Here is a 21,929-nt window from a genome sequence, read left to right on the forward strand (position 1 = left end):
AAAAGAAAAAATTTCAAAGCTCAGAACCTGCTTAAGAGAGTGGGATGGAAATCTGGGACAACCAAATGCAGAAAAAATGACTTACTATGCAATTCAAATCTATTACACTGATCGTGTTAATGTCCAACACAATCACTTCACATTTCTGTAGCTCTTTCTTTATAGCATAGTATTTCATATTTATTAGCTTATTTGATTTTCACAACAACCTAGTGAGGTATGTAGTGCAGATGATATATTATTTGATATATTATTTCCAATTTACAGTTGAGGAAATTAAAGCAATGATAGGGTAAATGACTTGCCAAATATTACACTGCCATTAAAATGCAAAATTGGGTGTAGGGCCTAGGCCTAGGGACTCTGACCCACTGCTTGCAGTGGTTCTCAAACTGGAGCATGTCTCAGAACCACCTGTTAAAACAGAATCTCTTATTAAGAAACAGGCTGGTCTCCAGAGCTAATTCAGTGGGTTTGGGGTGGGGCATTCCCAAGGGAAGCTGATGCTTCTGGTCCAGGGACGGACCTCACTGTGAAAACACACTGATCTATACCATGCTGCCCCTCCACTGAATTAAGTTCAATTATACTTCAAGTATTCAGAAGGCCTGACTTATCTGATGTTTCTTTCTTACATGAGGTAAATTTCCTAATAAAACTAAACTGTGTGACAGATGGAAGTGGATTCTTTTAGATGTCACAATAACTTGTCACGAATCAGAAAATACTTAACAAAGACAAATCTCTGGCTGTGAACAAAAAACATCCGATTTACTTCAGGTAAACAGCTATTCTAAACTAACTAAAATGACTGAAATTCTCCCCAAAAAAGCACTTACTAACTAAATATGTCTTTTTAATTTTATACCCTAATCTGTCATGTCCTCAGAAGTCAACCTCAATTATGTGAGTTACATAAGTTGTTTAACAATAAAAGGAAAAACACACACCAAAATATGAAATGTTAGAATACTTACATTTTCTGTAGTTCCAGTAATTACATGGAGGCCATCATATGTTGATTTAATGTACATACCCTAAGAAAAAGACAGCATAGAAAAATAAGTGAAGCAACTGAAATATTTTCAAGTATATTATAACCTCATTTACAAAAAAAAAAAAAAAAAGCCCTATCAAATTAGAATTGCCATTGCCCCAGGGATGAATCCATGATCCAATAAGGCTGTCTTTAAACTGGTAAGAAATTCCTCTTTGAATGTTCTGGCTTCTAAAGTTTGCCTGAAGAAGCCTGTACTCAGCATAATCAAATGATTTCTTGAAAAGTGAATTAATTGCCTATGAAACTTACAAAATGCAGCATGGTAATTCAATATCCTGAAGGAAGAACACACCTCACTCCCCTCAAAATCCATACTACATGTTCTGTGGCAAAATAAAAGTTACAATGGGAAATTCAAATATTGGGATGTTATTAGCTTATTATACTTGATTCATATTACAAAATAAAAAGTAGGTTTCTCCAGAGCCAATACAGAACTACTGGAGACAGAAGAATGATAAAATATTGTTTATGTAAAATTTTTTTTCCGTCCCTCTTTTGTGGTATCCTACATTTTCTGCCTTAATTTCTTATTGATGAAGTTTTAATAATTACATCCAATCATCTCTATATCAATCATTAAGAGGTGGAATTCCCTGGCGGTCCAGTGGTTAGGGCTCTGTGCTCACTGCTGAGGGCCCGGGCTTGATCCCTGGTCGGGGAACTAAGATCCTACAAGCCTCACAGTGTGGCCCCCACAAAATTTTTTTTAATTCTAAACAAAAATTAAAAAAAATAATTCGGGGGTAATGTGTGGCAACCCCTCCTCCCAACAAAGAAGGTGAGAGTCCATTTCCATTTAAATAAAGCGATTTTAGAGAAAGCTTCATTAAAGTTTAAAGATTATCCAGAAACCTTCAAATTGTGCAAGCTTTAAGAGCAAATGAAAGCTTTAAATTATGCATAGTGACAGAACCTTAAAAGAAAAAATATCACAAGAAAGTATTCACATTTTAAATATTGAAATATTTTCACTTAAGTAAATCAGAAAAAAAATGGATGATTCTGTGAATGGACTTTTTTCCTGTCTAAGGACGATTCTGTTACTTTAAATTCTCTTCGGGTAAAAATTAACTGAGTTTTACGTCAAAAGTGCTTTGCATCTCAAAATATTGACTTCAAAAATTAAAAAGTACTAATTTTAATAAAGTTGAAGTCTGAAACATAAGGGACTTAATAACTAACAACAATCATTTCAGAAAAAGCATATGTTTTAACAATTATATGAAGTAGACAATTACTATGTTAATTTCCTATAACTTTATGTCAATTATATATTTCTATACCTGAATATACATGTGTTTTCACTGAAAATAAGTAACAAATAAAAACAAGAATCAGTAAGTTCATGGCATGGAACTATTAAGAAGTCATTGAGTAGGTTTTAATTCTGAAAAGTCATTTTAGTAATGTCATATGTCTAAGATGTTGGTACCAATTAGAAAAATGGCTAAGCCTGGATCTCTGATGTGAAACAAAATGAATGTAATTTAAAAGATGTTAATTTATCTGTGAATTCTATTGTGCTAAGGACTGTTTTAAGTGTTTGACATTTATTTCACAATAGCCTGTGTGGTACAAACTGTCATTATCTCTGTTTCAGAAATAAGGAAACTGAGGAGTCTGCCAAAGGAGGTGAAGCCAGGTTTCAAGCCCAGGCAATCTGACTCCTAACCACACTCTCTACCATGAGGCTCCTAATTTACAGATTTATTAACAAGAGCGTTGTACACCTTCACTTTTCTTATTAGAACATAATATTTGGAAACTAGATATTGAGTCAAACATTCACTGTTTAACATCTATTCTAAAAAGACTAAGACCTCTCTAGCACACGTATACTACGTGCAAAGCGGTTATAAAGAGTAACTGGGTTTGATATTTTACAAATTTATTTAAATCACCCATCTCTTCTGACAATTATAAGCAAAAGCTTATTATATTATTCTCCACACTTCTTTCAACACTGTGCATTACTGATTATGAATTAAGGTGTTGGACAAGAGCTCTATATAATTTCTTAAATGATTGGGTCATAGAGAAAGTCTAGTCTCCTAAGATAAATGTTTAGAAAAGTCATTATATTCATTGGGATCATAAGAACTCATGAAGATAATCTAGTTATGACTAATGAAATAAAATTCCTATGTAATTACTGCACATACCAGGAACTTTCAAAATGGCAATTGTAAGATAAAGCAAGTATCTATTAGTTATAGGAAGAGGATTTCATCATTATTTATATATAATTAAATGTTATGTAATTTATACTAAAGCTAATTTTTTTCAGATGAACAAAAATATTTTTTAAATGCTTAAGTAAAGAAGGATAGAGCTATGTATAGAGTTCAGTTCTAGCAACTTTATAGCTATGAGCAATAAAATAGAAATAAAGCACATCTTTAAAATGCCACAAAGACTGAAGATATTTTGTTTTACGCAGTATTTTCATTTCTAACCTCAATAAACCATTAGTTGTAACTGCTTTTAATAATCAAGACTGACTTCTTCAGCTTTTTTATCTCCCTCTGGTAGCACTAATGAGAAAAATGGCCAAAAGTCAGGAACCAAAAGAAAGTAAGAGAAGAAACAAGTTGCTTGGATCAGTTTCAAACTAATCATCTTCTGAATAATGAAGAGTCCACAGAAATACATCTGATCACTTGGTCACCTCTGAGAAAGGGTCAAACAGCAGGAGGACATGTAATTCAAATGGCTCTTTTTCTGGAACTGAGATAAATCTGGTCTTCCATTTCATCAAAATCTTCATTCTTCCTTCTTGCATTTTTTTAAACCAATTAATTAATTCTGGAGCTGACTCCAACAGCTCCCTCTCTTCTGTTCAGCTTGCCAAAATGACATTTGCTTCACCGTCTCCAAACGTCGGTTAACCAACGGGAGCCAAAGCCACCTCACAGTCAAGGCAATGGAAGAAGGCATATTTGGAGATAGTCCAAGTGCCTAAACAGCAAAAGAACTCTCTGAGGCAAAGAGGCTTCCCCAAGGATGCTCCCCAAGCCCTTTCCTCTCTATTCAACCTCTCTTGGCTCTGATCTAGTTTTGATATGTTCCAATAGCTCTCATTTTCCTTCCTTTAACTTTCTGCTAATTATTGTTGTTTAAAAGCATTTTAGAAGCTAGTTTGATATATTTTAACCATTACTAAGAACATTTCCCACCATTCCTTATAATGCTCAGGACTGTCAAAACTAAGACATTCTACGAGATTTGACTAATTAGGTAGAAAGCTGATGAACAATCTATCCAGTTTATCAGTGCAAGAACAAAGCAGTTACCTTTTACCTATGTGAGATGTTCTGTTTTGAAAGAGCCAGAAGACTGTCTGCAGATGTTTTAAGCTGATTAAACTTCATTAAAGCTTGGTATTCTCCCACGTCTTTCTATTTCTTTCCTTCATTTAAACACTTCCTATGGCTAAGCACATGCTAAATGCTACCAAAATCCTCAAATCTATTTCAAATGTGACTGACTAAACTTACTTAAAGGTGGCTGATTTTTAAAACGATGCCTTGAGTAACTCGTACAAAATTTCCATTTAGTCATCTCCCCTTTAACATGAATCACAAGAAATGGTTTTACACTTAACTCTTTTTATTAATATTCAACATGTTAGCCTTTTCTTTTCCTCCCTTGGAATTATTTTCCCAATGAAGTGTTGCTGATTGTCCTTTAAAATGGATTTCTCTAAGTAGTTCTAGTTTTAAAGTCATCCTCCTAAACGTCTCATACCTCCCTTTAGCAATCCCAAGTTTAAATGTGGGATAATGGAATAAACTTTGTTAAGTTGTACCTCATTTAGATTTACCTGGATTTAAACCCTGCCTCTACTGTATATTACCTCTATGTCATACACGGCAAACTGGTAAGGACCTGTGAGTAGGTAAGGATACCTACTCTATAGAGTTGTGAGGATGATACCCGGAAAATGGTAGGCACTCACTTGTTCTCTTTTCTCTACCAGCTGTCTGCCAGACTAACTGAATCAGGTGCTTAGCATTTTAAGTTCATGACTATTTCAAAGAGCAGACCCAGCTCTATGTACTTGAAATTTAAAAAATGAAAGACCTGTCCAGGGCTATACCTTCACTGAAAATGAAAATCAAGCTTTCATCTAGTCCATTAATGAGCAATGTGTTGACTCACTTCACATGGTTATTTTCCCCCCATTATTTCAGTGGTCATTAGAGGGAAAAAAACAGGCTCTTTTCTTACAACAATACCATCCTCAGAACTGCAAACTCACAGAGCTAGAGGGAGCTTTAAAGAGGATCTAGTCCATCCCTTCCTACCCCCAACATTCTACAGATGGAAATATCAAGGCCAAGGAAGTTAAATTTACTCCCTCACCTGCCCCAGATCACACTCACAGCTCTATTTTATGTAAGTGATTTGTATCCAGGTTTTCTATCTCCTAATCTAATTAGTTCATAATTTCCCACTCTGCAAATCATGCTTAGAGAGATTTCTTTCCTTCAGAACTACTGCAAGGGTAGATATTGAAAGGAAAATCTTTAATACTATGGGTGGAAAGATGCTTTAAATAAAACTGGACGTTGTAAATGTGACCAAAAAGAATAGTAAGAATTTAAATCATAAATATTACTTCAAATAAGTTTATAAACATTAAAATAAAAATTTTAAACTAATCAAAGATATAACATAGATATAACACTTATAGGTTACAATGATGACATACTTTGTCTATGTCTGAGATGCTGAGTTCCATCTTCCCAGGAAAATACAGATAAAAGCCACAAAAAGACAAGGAGCTACAGTTACCCAAAAGTAATTTGTTAAGTAACAGGAGAAAAGTCACTCTATAGAATAGAGGGCTTCAAACCAAAAACTCACTGGTGACCAACAAAGGCTTTGCCCTCGGAAACAGTTATACACACACACACACACACACACACACGCGTACGCACACACGCACACACACACACACACACACACACACACATATAAGGCTGAAGAAGAAAGGCCACATAAAAAGTTAAACCTGCATAGAGATCTTTAAGAATATATTATCTGAATTAAGTTGTTAACACTAGTTTTCAAGATTCCTACTTTCTAAAACATCATTAATAGTATCCTTGGAAAATTCACCTCTAGGGAGAAAGTAGAAACGCTATAGCAACAAACTAACATGTAATAGTTGTGTAGTAGGTAAGATATTCTACAGCCAGTTTCTTGTTTTTTGTCTCTCCCTCATTAATATTAATATTATATGCTTTCTTTCTAGAGGCTTATTAAAGGAAAAGCTCTCCCTTGGGTTAAATTTAGAACCAATACAATTTTTCATCAGGTGAACAAAATATAGAAGATGATTATCTTTATTATGACATAATAAAAAATACATCTCATAGATGTTAGCCTAGTTTTAGCAATATCCACCTGCTTACTCACCCTTAAAAGAAAGAGTAGAATTATAAAGAATATCAGGTTTGTTTAGCTTACACAACCTAAGGGAAGAGAGACCTATTAAAACTGGAACAAACAAAAGCAAAATAAACAAAACACTCATTTTCATGGGTAGGTGGTTCTTATTATAAAACTCATAACTTAAACTTCCTTTAAACCTAAGGAACTTTAGTAGGGGGTGAAAATGTAACTAAAGCTAATTTATTTAGCAAAGTAAACAGGATAATTCAGAAATCACCATTTTAAATTCTCTTTCATTTTCATTTACCTTTATAAAACTTCTTATCATGACTGACTCCCACTACCTCAATTCCTCTAGGGAAAAAAACCCCCAAACCATTCAAAGTTTGTTAAAATTCATGGATTCTCATGTTTGGGGACTGCTCTGCCCATACCATTAGCTGTCTGTTGATGGGTGGTGGCTTTGATAAACATGGTATCTCTTACCAGCCCTTCACTTGGTTTGATGTTTGCCAGCTGAATCACTTCAAGGTGGGCAGACTGCGAAACTAGAGGATCTGATGACAGGGATATGATGTGGTCACAGACTCCAGAAAGAGTTTTACACTGAAAGCAAAAAAACAAAAAGCAAAAAAAATTTGGTAAATACATGTTGTAAGTAACATATAAATCACTTTTTATTATAACATTTTTTACAAGGAAAAATAAAAAACAGTAGAAGAAAGTAGTTTGCATTTTATTCTATGAAGTCTGTATGAAAAAGGTATTCAGGTTAAGAAATACCCACACATAAAGCACACCTATATTCTAAATTATGGATATAAGAACTACATATCAAAATATTCAAGAAAGTTATGGTTATGTTTTGTTTCTATTATTTGATTCATCAGACCTAAAATAAAACGATTATTTCTAAACAATCTTAGTAATCTGAAAACTTCTTGATGCCAACCGTTAGATGGAAGTGAATTCAATAAGTTCAAAAACCTTGATGGTTTTTACTTCATGATCAGAAAAGTTTAGAAAACAATCCAGCCAAAATCCAGGGAAGATGAATCTTCCAAATCTGCTCGGTGAACTCCTCCCACTCATTTGTCTAGACTCTCCTGCTCAAGGTTACCTTTCCAAGCTCCCCCTTACCTCCGGGCAAAGTTTGGCACTCCCTCAATCCTGCTTTCTCAATGTTCTATGAACAGTCTGAAATTGTATGATAACTTCATTCTGAAGCTCTCTAAGGCAGGGACCATGTCCTACTCATCTCTGACTTCTCTTCCTCCCCTACCCCTGGTAGACAGATCCTAGAACATATTAAGGCAATTAATATGAGTTGAATAAACTGAAGAGCAAATGAGCTTTAACAATTAGTAGACTCGCTTGATTGAGGACAGAAAGCTAGTGCTTTAGTTAGTATAAATCTATTCATGCTGATAGAGAATAATAGATTTAATGTATGTTACATCCATAATAGTATGGTTAAGACTGAGACATGGTAAAATCATGAAGAAAGTAGAACATAAGTGAATGAAGCTTGGAATATACTGTTCTAAAATGTTCTGGCCCTTGGATGCTTCACAGACTCTCATTTACTTACTGAAGCCTGGTTGTCCAACATTGGAAGTTGTTTTATTTTGTTTTTGTTTTCTTGCCTTTACTGTAGGAGGAGCTACAATTTTGCAGCACTCAAGGTGTCACCTTGTATTCATCTCCAACATGTTACATTTGTTCTTTGACCACTGCATTACTCTACTGTAAGGGAGAGAGTCCCCTCCTTCTGGTCAGGACTCTTTATTTGCTGCATTCTGTACATGGTCCATGGCCTCAGTCTTTGCTGGGCTCAGCTTCGTCACCCCACAGAAACTGCCAGGCTAAACTTCTCCCCCTTCTTGCAGTCCTGCTCTTTGCTTTTCACGGTTGCACTTTTATTGTGGCTATCAGCTCCTAAGGACAGACAGTGGACAGCATGCAAAGCACATGGGCTTGGTATGAAGATATGTAGGCAATCACCACACTGGCGTGTCTGTGAGCAAGTTGTTTTATATCCTTGAGGTTTAGTTTACACATGTAGAAAATGGGGTAATAAAGATTACTTTACATGGTTTGCATGACTAATCAGGATAATGTATATAAAAAAAAGTCTGATATGGTTCCTATCCAAAGAAGACACCAAATAAATGCTTATTCTCCCCTGTTGCTTTCCATAAGCTCAAAGGGCTCAGCTCTTACTCATGGGATGAATTATGTCATATTCTTAATGCCATGGCCTTGCTGACCATCTTACAATGACCAGTAATCACACTGCACGGTCATGATGGAGAGTTCACATCTCTTTACTCTCTCTGATATTCAAGTTTCAGTGCTCTCAAGAGATATAATGAAGGTAATTACCCTGAAGAGCTGCTAAGCAAAGTGCCAACAGGAAGACCACCTCTCAGAAATAGGGAACCTTACAGGGCCAGCCTCATGGGCATGTGACCTGTGCACAAGGGCCTGCATTTAGCATTATGCTTTGCTGGTGCCATTTTGGAATTCTTAATTGTTTTTGAACAAGGGGCTCCATATTTTCATTTTGCACTCCCATATTATATAGCCCATCCTGGGACCCCAGTCTCTGTGTGTGTGTGTGGTTTTATTTTTATTTCTCTTGAAAATATTCATCAGCAGCCACGGGGGAAAAGACAGAATGGCAGCACTTTACAAAATCTGGCTACAGTTCAAATTGCTACTGTTTGGCAAGAAGAAAAACAATTTGGGGCAGATTTACATCTTTTAACTATTCTTTTCCTTCCATATGTGGTTTCATTTTCATTCTTATTTTCTCTTTATCTCAAGGGGGTGGAAAACAATGCTAATGTGAAGGGTTTCTATATAGGATACTTAAATTGCATGATAATCTGAAAATTAGTAAATCAGTATGCTAAAAAGAACGCTTTGTGGTTTCTACAAACTGGGGCATATTTCGAAAGAGTCCAACGTATAAATAAATAGGAAGGTAATGGATATACAAAAATGGCTCAACATGTGTGCATTACAACACTCAGGGCCTCATATAACACGCTGGTAATGAGCAATAGTAGCTCTCCTATTCAAGCACTGGAAGCACTTAAAAGTGGAGTAGAAGGAAGAAAGGCAGAAATACTACATTGTAGGTGTTTTTACAAAAAAAAAAACCAATTAAATCTACTGTATTAAGTCGCAAATCATTTTTCCAGATTTCTCTTCTTGAGTAATTTTGTTTGCCAAATGTCTGCTATGTGCTAAGTCTGCCAGGAATACGAAAGATGAGCAAAACACTGACTTTACCAGCGAAGCTATCAGGATTTAATAGATTAAAGATTTTGGAAAAAATAATAGAAAGACTTAGAAAAGAAACCCCATTAGAACCTTGCTGCCCGTTTTAGAGATAATGTACCAGAATCTTTATACTGTAGCAATTTGGCACTTGGCTAAATAAGCCAATTAGAAGGGGTATAAAATGGCCTGGCTTTAAATGCTAATTCTATACTCATTACTGTATCATACATCAAGCCACTGCAGGAAACCACATTAAGGGTACTACAGCAAAGTTCCAGGGAAGTTATTTATTTTTATTTATTTATTTACTTATTTATTGAACTTGAAGTAGGGTTTAGAACTTCTTTTTCTTTTTTTATACAATTTTTAAGGGTTACTTTCCACTTACAGTTATTACAGAACATTGGCTATATTCCCCTTGTTGTACAATACATCCTTAAGCCTATCTTACACCCAATAGTTTGTACCTCCCACTCCCCTACCCCTATACTGCCCCTCCCTCTTCCACTGGTAACCACTACTTTGTTCTATATATCTGTGAGTTGGCTTCTTTTTTGTTATATTCACTGGTGTGAATGAAAAATGTTGCCTGCCATATCAGCAAAAAAAGGATGCTGAGGCCACCAAGCCAACAGCCACTACTGCTGCCCCCCAACAGTGAGCCCTGAGGGAACTCAGAATGGAGACAAATGGGCTGCCCACTACCAAGCCCTCAGCCACTGCAGCCATCCTCAAAGGTGCACCCTGAGGTGACTTGGGATGGGAAAGAACAGGATACTGGCCTTATTAGATAGCTAAGGTGCATATCAAAAGAATGATTTCAATGAGCCGAGGCTCTTATATCTTCCCGTACATAGAAAAGTACTAAATTCATTAACTTGAGATGTCTGGTTTTCTTAATTAACATATTTTTATGTTCCCACTACCTGGTCTTTGTTGCAAAAACCCATGTATACCCTGGCCCCTCCCTTACCTCTTCGGAACAGTCCCTCAGAGATATCTGAAAGGCTGCCTCTAGGGCTTGAGTCCTCAGAAACTCTGCCAAATAAACATAATTCTCAGCTTTTAGATTGTGTATTTTTTTCAGCTGACACTAGTTTGTTGTATTTTTTAGATTCCACATATAAGTGACATCGTAGAGTATTTCTTTCTCTGTCCAACTTATTTCATTTAGCACAATGCCTTCCATATCCTTGTAAAAAGTGAATTTTTTCCTTCAGTGAATTTGTGATATTATGTTGTTTTAAAACACAGTATTATCTATTGCTACCTAATAGTCCAGAAAAAGAAATTAACTATAATATAGCAAGAAAAATATATTCTTTATTATTAAAAGTTAACATCAACATTATACCATGTGTCCCGCACAACACTAAATAGTTCATTATTTCATGTATCCTTTTAACAACTTCCTGAAGTAGGTAGTATTATAGCCAGTTTAGCAGATGAGAAAGCAAGGCTAAATAAATAGACAAAGGTCATTGCCTTGGCCCAAAAAAAACCCCAAAAGCCAACTTGAATCCTTAATCATTATGCTTACCATCTCTTACTTCGATCCTTGAATCTCCATTTGTTTCTGATCAATTTCATTTTTGTATTGTTTAAAAGCTATGTCAGTATTAAATGGATGTTGTATAACATGTTTAAACTACACAGTATAATGAAATATACGGTGAGCCTGCAAGTGTTCTTGCAATTTAGAATACAGTTTAGATAAGGACTAGTAGATCTGAGACTATGAAAGACACAGCTCTCTGGGAAAATTTGAAATTTTAGCAGCAAAAGGACAACTCTTTTCTAGCGAGAAGATAACTGGTAACCACTTGTATAAAGGGGATTCTTCTGCTATTTTTGCAATATAAATACCAAAGGGTTTTAAATTCTATTTATCTTTAGTTCTAAAAGCAGAAGGAAATTTTTTTTTTTTTTTTTTTTTTTGCGGTACGCGGGCCTCTCACTGTTGTGGCCTCTCCCATTGCGGAGCACAGGCTCCAGACGCGCAGGCTCAGCAGCCATGGCTCACGGGCCCAGCCGCTTTGCGGCATGTGGGATCTTCCCAGACCGGGGCACGAACCCGTGTCCCCTGCATCGGCAGGCGGACTCTCAACCACTGCGCCACCAGGGAAGCCCAGCAGAAGGAAATTTTTAAATTTTAAATTAAAGTCTAGTAAATAATATGTCTTTAGTAAAGTTAAAGGGAACATAAAATGGCAATGAGTATTATAACTGATCCTCTGGATTCTGTTTATACTACCCAAAATGGTGACAAAGGATTTGTGACTGAATAGCAGTTAACAGAGGGCTAGCTATGACTTAAGAAACTTTTAAAACAAAAGAGTGTCATGGGCTGGATTTAATGGTATTGTCTTTTTTTCCTCTCCAGTTGTTTATATTAATTTCAAATATGAATTAACATTAATTATAGAGCATATTCTCAGGAAGAAATGGGACGTTTTCATACTCTGTTCTGTATACATACTATATTTTATATAGGTTTGCATACAGTGTATGGCCGGTTCGCCCAAATCTAAAAGTTCTTAAGGGGAAAAAAGATCTGAATATAGCACGGTTAGTATAAAATAAACAGCGGTTTTTAAAAAGTCGTGAAAGCAACATTTTAGTCACTGTGAAGATACGAAAAACAGCAACCTTACGTTAATATACTAACCAATTAGCAGATAGCATTATTTCATTATCTCTGAACAGCATTCTTTCATTATCACTGAATTTATTATACACTTTTTAGATTAATATGTGAAGTTTTAGCTTTTGTATTTTAAAAAGGAAATGTAGAAAGCATTCTAAGTACAGACAATAGTGAAAAGCTAAGGAGTAGGTAAGAAGTCTTAAGTTAGCCTCTTAGCCTCAGAGAACACTCAGCCAGACATGATTGAGCTACTTAAAGTATTTTTATTTACGTTTTTCTAAATAAGTGGAATACTGGTTATTCTTCTGAGTATACTGGAGGAAATGAATAGAAATATCTTTAGATTTAAAAATCAGACATTCATTTGACGAAGGAAAGAACCTCAGGTTCATAAGCTTAACGAAAGGTTTTACAAAAGGAAATTTCTACTTTCAGATATACACATACATAAAAGGGACAAGAGTATAAAACCAAGATGAACTGAGGAAACAATAAACAGATGAATATGCATTTTAAGATGGCAAGAATGATGTGAAAGCTACAATTTAAGTATAGCTTAAATAATCCAGGTTTCTTATCAGTAACCTGGAAAACAATAACAAAAGTTTCATTTTGATAAATAGTGTGTACATATTAAAATAGTTATTGATATAAATAATAGTTCAATTAAAATAGTCCAGAGGACAGAGCATATTTTATTGTTTGGTTTATATATTAGTATAATTCAGTATTATAAATCACACAACTCTGTGCCAACTGAGCAGGATATTTGCATCATCTTTGGTGAACAAGAGAAGCTTTGTTTTTATAAAATAGTGCAAATTTATTCCATATTAAATAGTGAGAACTCTAAATTATATAAGCCTCATTCAGAAATACAGTATTTGTAGTACTTGCCAGATCTCTGTTGAGCTAGCAATTTTGCATTTCTAATTATAATGGTACCCTAAACCTACTGTATAGCACAGGGAGCTCCACTCAATGTTCTATTATGACCTAAATGGGAAAAAGAATAGATAAATGTATAACTGAATCACTTTGCTGTACATCCGAAACTAACACAACATTGTAAATCAACTATACTGCAACATAAAATAAAAATTTAAAAAAAAGACACAGGAGTGAACAATCACAGGTAAATTTGAAAGGGTAAAATTGATAAAGAGAATTTAAATTGATGTTAAAAAGTATTAATCTACATACATATTCCCCAACACAGGAAGAATTTCTTGCTCATATGAGTAAAGAGAATTGAATAGAAAGTTTTTTAAACTTAAAAAACTAATACAACAGAATAAAATTTCAACTTTAAACCCATGTAAAAATTATATTTGTACACAGCAAAGATTAAAGAGTTTCAAATAGCTTCAGAAAGCAACTATATTTGCAAATAAATAATAAAGGTCATATGAACTTTGTTCCAACAAGGCCTGGAAAAGTCTGCAATCCCTTTAGCTTTCAAACTCTGATGGTGGGGAAAAAACACAACAAAACAATTAGCAAAACGGAAAGAAATCACCATCACCACTGCTTCATTAAGCCATGCATTCATTCAACAATCACTGGGTATCTACTCCATGATTCAAATGCCACTGCTATGCTCAAGGATTTCTCAACCCGGGACAGTGTTTCCGGTGATGTATTTGGCTTTGTCCTTAACATCACTGACATTAACCACGCTGTCCTTGTGTTCCTGATCACGGAAAAGAAGCAATAACACTTTAAAATAATAATCATCTAAGAATGATGAAGTCAGTACGAAACAGTGAGAGAACATCAGTCCCAAATGTGCACCTACATTGATGAGCAAGAAGTGGACGCATGACACTTCCAACTTCCAACTACCTTCCTGAGACATCCTGGTCTGAATTAAAGGTGGGACAAGAGCCTCCATTGCTCCTTTGATTTCTGATAGGGAAACAGTCAGCTGGAAACCAGAACTGGATCTGGGAAAATCTCCACCCTATTTGCCTGCTCTCTCAGGGGCAGGAAGCAGAGCCAGGCAGGCTTGCAGGGAGTCCCCAGACAGATGAGAGGAGTACTCATTCTTGGGCACACTACTTTCCAGGCTCAAGATTAACAAGGGTCTGGACATATTAGTGGCTCGAATAAGATGTAGGTTATTAGGAAGATGATTTAATTTTACTTTGGATTCAAACAGCAAGAGTGAAGCTGTTCATTATGATTGGATGAGCTTCTGGAAAATCCAGGCACTATATATACAGCTTATGGGCAAATAGGGAACAAATAGCAGAGACCTGGGAGCAATGTCTTTACATATAGTAGAGAAATTCAAAGTTTCCATATATGATTTTATGGAGAAAAGAGCTAATTGCATTGTACCAGTTATTAGTTTACTGGTTCTCAGCTCCAAATTCACCCTTCAGTGTTTCCTCTATGATGACAGGCAGGTCTCTTCAAATATATCTACTTCACAGTAAGGACAGTGTTAAGTTTGTGCCAGTAGAGGGTGCTGGAGGGATACTGCAGGGAGAAGGAGGCTTCTCTTCCCTTTGGGCAGTGTTTTGCTTTTTCTTGCTTCTGCTACAAGGTCCATCAGTGACACACGTGTGTGGGGACATCCATGATGCCCAGACTATGCAGTCCCTCAGTGACCTCACAGCCTCAGTCTGGGCTCAGTGACCACCATCCTGTGGCCCTCTCAGCCTCATACCCACGTTAGCACCCTACTCTCTCTGTGAGCTCTCCTACCAGCATCACTTGCCTGTATCCTGGAAGGTTGTTTCCTGCTTGTCTGGGCCAGCTCTGGTTTAGGCAACTCAATGAAGCCGCAACCTGACTGTTCTAATGATTTCTGACCCTCAGTGTGGGGGAAGGTGTCCACCTCAATCTGTCCTTCCTTGGGTACTCTCCCCCAGTCCTAGGGCATGCTTTAGAGTCTCTTTACATCTATATCGGTACTCTTCTATCACAGTTTAGTAATTATTTAGATTAAACTTCCCTTGTTTAAGTTATCGTGTGATATCCATCTCCAGACTGATTCAATTATCTTTTTGAAGAAATCTTTACATTTATAGTAACAATAACTATAGTTTTTAAAAATCCATAGTGTCTTTGATCACATAAAGAATGGTCTTAGATTAAGATAGTCCTTCAATTTCTCTCTCTCTCTCTTTTTTTTTTTCTGGTACACGGGCCTCTCACTGTTGTGGCCTCTCCCGTTGCGGAGCACAGGCTCCAGACGCGCAGGCTCAGCGGCCATGGCTCACGGGCCCAGCCGCTCCGCGGCATGTGGGATCCTCCCAGACCGGGGCACGAACCCGTGTTCCCTGCATTGGCAGGCGGACTCCCAACCACTGTGCCAACAGGGAAGCCCCAAATTTCTCTCTTTTATGTGGTCATACTGTTTTCTACTGATCTTGTGAGTTAGTCACCAAAGATTTGTGGCATTTAGACCTTTGAAATCACAGACACTCCAATCCCCCAGCGTAATCAGAAAGGCTAATTTAGTTTGTTCACAGCTAGTAAGTGCCAGAATGGGGTCAGGACACAATATCTTTTTAACTCTCAAATTGCTGCTCTTTCTATTACATTACTCAGCCTCACTTGACTCAACAACTAAAATGAACACTCTTTGAGAGTGAGGATTGTACACTCTGAGTCAATCTGAATATGAAAGCATTTTACAATGCATAATGTTTTCAGCAAATGTGATATTAGCAAAACATCCATAATATACCAACTTACATACTGTATCCAAATCATAAAGACACACTAAAAAGACAGTGAAAACAGATTATTTTGATTTTTTTATGTGTGGTTACATTCCCATTAGTATACACACATTTTTTTTTGTCCCATAAAAGACAAACAACTTCTAACTCCATCATACTCTATCTGGATGTCTTCATTCCTGCACAAGACATCAGTTGTGGAGAACTTAATTTACAGTTAAAAAATTTATAAAGCAATAAAGCACCAAACTGCCAAAACCTGAAGATAATCTAATACGACACTCAAGAAATCAAGGCCTATTTCGGTAATAGAGTTAGCGTGCTTCTTTACATTGACCACAAAGACAGTGAAGGGGGCCAAAATAGAAGGGTCACATTAACTTTCAAACAAAGAAGCATCCTAATGCTTTATATCTACAAAACTCAGTATTACAATTCATGTTTTAATGAGACTGACCATAATTTGTATGTTCAAATGCTACAGTTACAACCAAAATGTCAACCATACAAAAACATTCAGTTTGCAATGGCCCAAGATCACAGCTTTAAGAGAAGAGTCTATAATTGGCAAAGCTGCCATTTCACAGCTTCAGGGACCAAAATAAGATTATTTTTATAAAGTAATTAGACCGCCACTGTTTTCAAGAAATCTCTAAAGATAAAATATTAATATGATGACTTTTATTATGGGGCATGCTGCTGCCCTAGTACTTACATCCGCAAGGTTTTGGGAGATTAGAAGAGGGAAACTATGCTTACATAAATGATATGATATAGATGGTGGGGCAAAGTCTAAAATGACCTTTTAATTTTCTCCTCCAGGCTCTTCTCTTAACCTAACTGTTGGTTCTACGCGGTTTTAGCCATTTCTAGTCTAGATAGCGGAGAAGGAACAATAATCTGAACCCAAATGGAGCTTCAGAGTAAAGAACGCATACACTTAAAGGAAGGAAAAAAGTACACACAAAATTTTCATGAAATGAAACAAATAGTTAACAAGCCAAAACAAGCCTAATTCATGATCAAACCTAAATAAATAATGAAAAAAATAGCTTGGAGAGAAAAGAAAGAAGAGAGAAGAGAGAAGAGAGAGCATTCATGAAAATACCCTGTAAACTGTAAAGTACTACACAACGAAAAGATAGTGTTAACACTAAAATAATAAAATAGGCATTTACTTTATTTATTCCTCTCATTATTTTTATAAAAACGATGAGGGTAAAATGCTAGCACAAAGCAAGTGCCATATACAAGATCACACTGTTGGTTAATGTAAAAGGTGTATTTGAGTTCAGTACAATCTGATTTAAACAATGTGACTTTAATGATCAATGCCTGGCCTGGGATTTCCATGAGCTTATCAAAGCTGACAAGTGTTCGCGGTTCACCAGCGAGAGCAGCAGAGCTGTGACAAGCAGAATAAGTCTGCTAAAGCACAAGGTCTGAAATGGCTTCTCGGGAATGCTTCTGTCTCCAGATTCAAAGATTGTAGTGAAAGGTGGCAGTAAGGGGAAAGTAGGGTAGAGAACTGAAGAGAACTCCAGATTCCCTGCATCTGATTTCCTGTATAAAACAAGGATCTGTGCAGAGCAAAAACAGATGGGCTCCAGCATGCCAGGGAACACGAAATCAGCGACAAAGCCTAACTGAGAGGGAAATATCAAATCAAGAGAGGTGAAATATATTCCTCTTTATCATCAGGTGACAAGCACTCAGATATATAGTACATTGATATCTGCATTTCCTTTTGTCCTTTACGGTCACACTCTGCCATCTGTCCCATTATATTTAATGGCAAATTCCAAGGAAACCCAAGCTGCCCAGTCTCCTTTTATTCATTCTCACATTTCATATTGATGGACATCTCTGTCTGCCACTGAAACCAACCAACCCTCTTTTCTACCCAGCTTTTTGGTCCTCAGAGTCTACTACTTTCTCATAAACAACTCTCTCCAATTTTAAAGATAAAAAAGCTGAACAGGAAATGTAACCTATGGATTGTCCAAGTTTCTTTTGACTATTTCATTATGTAGAGAATAAAACTATCCATTCAAGGCCATCAGGATTATAAACATAATAAATATTTACTTTTATAATGAAAAATTATAAAAGTAACATAAACTAACTGAAGAAACTTGGGAGGACATTTGAAATGAACAAACAAAAAACATCAGCTATCATCTTACCAAATAAACACAGTAAATATTAATATTGAATATTTTCTTTTTCAATTTTCAATGGTGATTTATTCTGTGTTTATAATGCTTTGAATCTGGTTTTTACTTAACATTATCATTTAGAATGTTTCCATTAATATTGTCACAAAATACTTTTGGTATATTCATAAATTTATTTATGGATAATTTATTCATAAATCATATATTCACAAATATAACTTCAAATAGTATTAAATAGAATATTTAATCCTGTGAATACACCATAGTTTACTGAAGCATTAACCTATTATTGCCTATTTTTCATTATTACATATACTTCTGCTATAAACTCTTTCTACAGAAAACGCTATTATGTTTTAGAATTTATTTTTAGACTAGATTCCCAAGATAGTATAGGAATATGGACTCTGGGGCCAGACCAACTGTGTCACTTGGCAAAAGTCATCTAACCTCTTTATGCTTCCGTTTCCTCATCTGTAAAATGGAGATGATAGTAATAATACCTACCTCATAAGGTTGTTATGAGGACCAAATGAGTTAGTTTATACCGAGCATTTAAAATAGTGCCTAAGGCATATGTTAAACACTACATAAATGTTAGTACAGTATTAATGTTTTTGAGCCTTGAAATTGACTAAAACTTAAAAAGGTTTTATGAACGTACATGCCTAGCAATACGGTGTGTCCATTCTAATTTCATCAGATTCTCACCAGCATTTGGATATTTTTAGTGTGTGTTAGTGTGTGTATGTGTATTTGTGTTTATGAATCGATCGGTGAAAATTTGTATTTCATTAGTTTTACAGGAAATCCTTGTTTTCTGAGGATAACTGCCACTGGAAAGTAATGGTAGTCTTCGTGGTTTAATTTAGAAATACAGAGCTTGTCTCTTTAAAAAATATATAAATTCAATGATATTTGCATTATATTTTTGATTTATCATTAAAAACCCTCATTTAAAAAATAGTAGTTAGAACTCATATACTTTTTTATTTCTCTCCATCTGTTATAGACTCAAAGTTTGTATCCCCCCCAAATTCATATGCTGAAACCTAATCCCCAGTGTGATGGTATTTGCAAGTGGAGCCTTTGAGAGGTAACTGGGTCATGAGTTTGAAGCCTTCTTGAATGGGATTAGAGTCGTCATAAAAGAAACCCCACAGAGCTCCCCTTGCCTCTTCCACCATGTGAAGACCCTCTATGAATCAGGGAACAGGCCCTCACTAGACACCAAATCTACTGGTGCCCTGATCTTGGACAGCCTAGCCTCCAGAAGAGTGAAAAATGTTTGTTGTTTAAGCCACCCAGTCTACTGTATTTTTGTTAAAGCAGCGGGAACGAACTAAGACACCATCTCATCTGGTTTTGTTGTTCACCTTCAGGCCTTTGCTACCACAACCTTCCTATCCTGGAATTCAACTTTTGTTTCATTTATTTGGTAAACATATTCAAGTATACTTTTCAAAATGGTCCTTTACTGATCTTGCTGATCTAAAAATATCTTTTTATTGCTTTCACTTGTGAATGATAATTTAGTTAGATATAAACAGTTTTGCTTCAAAGCCTTATGGATTTTGTTCCATTGTCTTCTGGCAGTTAGGGTTTCAGAGTAAATATGTGAATACACTCTAAAATTTGTTTCTTTGAAGTCAAAACCTCACATCTCTCTCTTGCCACTGGTTGAATGAATGTAAAGTTGCTTCTTGCCATAGAAATTGTAAAATGTTACAGAAAATATCTTGAAATTTTTCTTTTTTTAAATTGAAGTATAGTTGATTTACAATGATGTGTTAGTTTCAGGTGTACAGCAGAGTGATTCAGCTATACACACATTTATATCTATTTTTTTTCAGATTCTTTTCCCTTATAGGTTATTACAAAATATTGAGTATAGTTCTCTGTGCTATACAGGAGGTCCTTGTTGGTTACCTATTTTATATACAGTAGTGTGTATATGTTAATCCCAAACTCCTAATTTATCCTTCCCCCCACCTTTCCCCTTTGGTAACCATAAGTTTGTTTTCTATGTCTGTGGTTCTATTTCTGTTTTGTATATAAGTTCATTTGTTGTTGAAGCTGTTATCTTTCCAACACATTTTCTGACTTTGTTGAGTAATCCAAATTTCCCTATTTCTATTTCTAAATTATTCTATTATATCTTTGTTTCCTATTACTTTCTTTCTTAGAAACTAACAATTAATTGAAGGTGGGTTATCCATAATCTATACTCCATAGCTATTATCTTCTCTCATTTTTTGTCTTTTCAGTAATTTACTAAATAACTGAGCATCATTAAAGTTTATCTTGTGTCTCACTGTTTCAATTTTCTTCAATATCGAGTCTGCTTTTTGCTGCTTTCAGCATGGTTTAATTTCTTTTTCCATGTTCTGAGTTTTAGAGACTGTTTTCTTAGTCCATATTATGCTCAGTTTATAGTGGCCTTACCTTCTTTATAGTATGGTATTCTATTTTAATAAAACAATGTTCTTTTAGTTCTTATTGAGAATATTAAATAGATGTTCTTAATAAACTTACTTCATGGGGAAAGATTTTCTTCTAATATATGAGAGGATACTTCCTCTTCTCTTTCCCATTCTTTTTCTTTACTCATCTTTAAATAGAGATCTATGTCAGGAAAAGACACACCTTACAACTTTCCTGAGCTATCTCAGTTTGCCCAGGTATTGAAGAACACTCTGATGCTTGTACTGCCTCTGGAATTCCTAGGATAGAGCAGGTTTTCATAAGTGATAAGTTCTCCTTCCTCTTGACAAATGCCTCCCTTACCTTCCAGACAAAATAAAGATATTGGGTCTGGTCTGAGGCGGTTTATGTTCTAGTGCATATCTCAAGCTACTGTAATCTCTACTAGGTTATATGAGTACACATGCTCACCTTACATATTAAGAACAAAGTCTCTTACAAATATTGAATCATTATGTTGTATACCTGGAACTAACATAATTTTATCTTAGTAAATTTTTTTTAATTGTTAAAATTTACCTTAAAAAAGAGCAAAAGCTCAAAAAATGTTAAATCACTTGACTAAGGTCACTGAGATAGAAAGTGATAGAACTAGGATTCAGACACAGATTTTTAGACTCCAAGTGATTTCTTCTATATTACAGGAAACCTAGAAAGAGACTTTTCTGAAAATTTTGTTATAAGAAAGTATTCCATTGTAAAGTTAACTATGCTGCAAAAATAAATAGATAAATAAATAAAGTATCCCAGCATTACATACCAAGTGGAATACTATACTATTTTATTATTTTTAAAAAATAATTCTTACTGTTAGAAAAGTAATACACAAGTATACAACCTTCTAGTGAAGGCTGGGCCATCCTTGCGTAAAAAGGCCAGGAAGGGCAGTAGAATAATAACATGAAAATACAAGCGCTTTCTGAGCTGAATTGATTGGTTAATGCAATCCACTGTCTCAATCATTATCAGACAAGATCTTTAAATTCTCACTAGCTGAAATGCAAAATCGCCGAAGTAAATATATTGCATTTATTTCTAAACTTCTTCAATGTTATTTATGCTGTCACTCATATCTAATAGAGGTGAAGTTATTAGGGCAGATGAGCATTAACCAAGAAATGGATTAACAAAGAAAAGCAGCAGCAAGGGCTTCCCTGGTGGCGCAGTGGTTA

The 21,929-nt window shown here is 35.5% G+C and overlaps 1 protein-coding gene across 4 annotated transcripts in view; it reads right to left on the minus strand.

Annotated features, from left to right (window-relative positions):
• The window catches only part of CNKSR2 (connector enhancer of kinase suppressor of Ras 2), a 258,534-nt gene that overhangs the window by 137,783 nt on the left and 98,822 nt on the right, over nt 1–21,929 (minus strand). For all 4 annotated transcript variants that reach the window (XM_019927697.3, XM_019927696.3, XM_019927698.3 and 1 more), the window contains exons 6-7: nt 6,950–7,069; nt 978–1,037 (exon numbers count right to left, since the gene is read on the minus strand). In XM_019927697.3, coding sequence (XP_019783256.1) covers nt 978–1,037; nt 6,950–7,069 — 180 coding nt within the window. The remainder of the gene's footprint in view (nt 1–977; nt 1,038–6,949; nt 7,070–21,929) is intronic.

The sequence above is a fragment of the Tursiops truncatus genome, chromosome X (genome assembly GCF_011762595.2).
Source record: "Tursiops truncatus isolate mTurTru1 chromosome X, mTurTru1.mat.Y, whole genome shotgun sequence".
Classification (NCBI taxonomy): Eukaryota; Metazoa; Chordata; class Mammalia; order Artiodactyla; family Delphinidae; genus Tursiops; species Tursiops truncatus.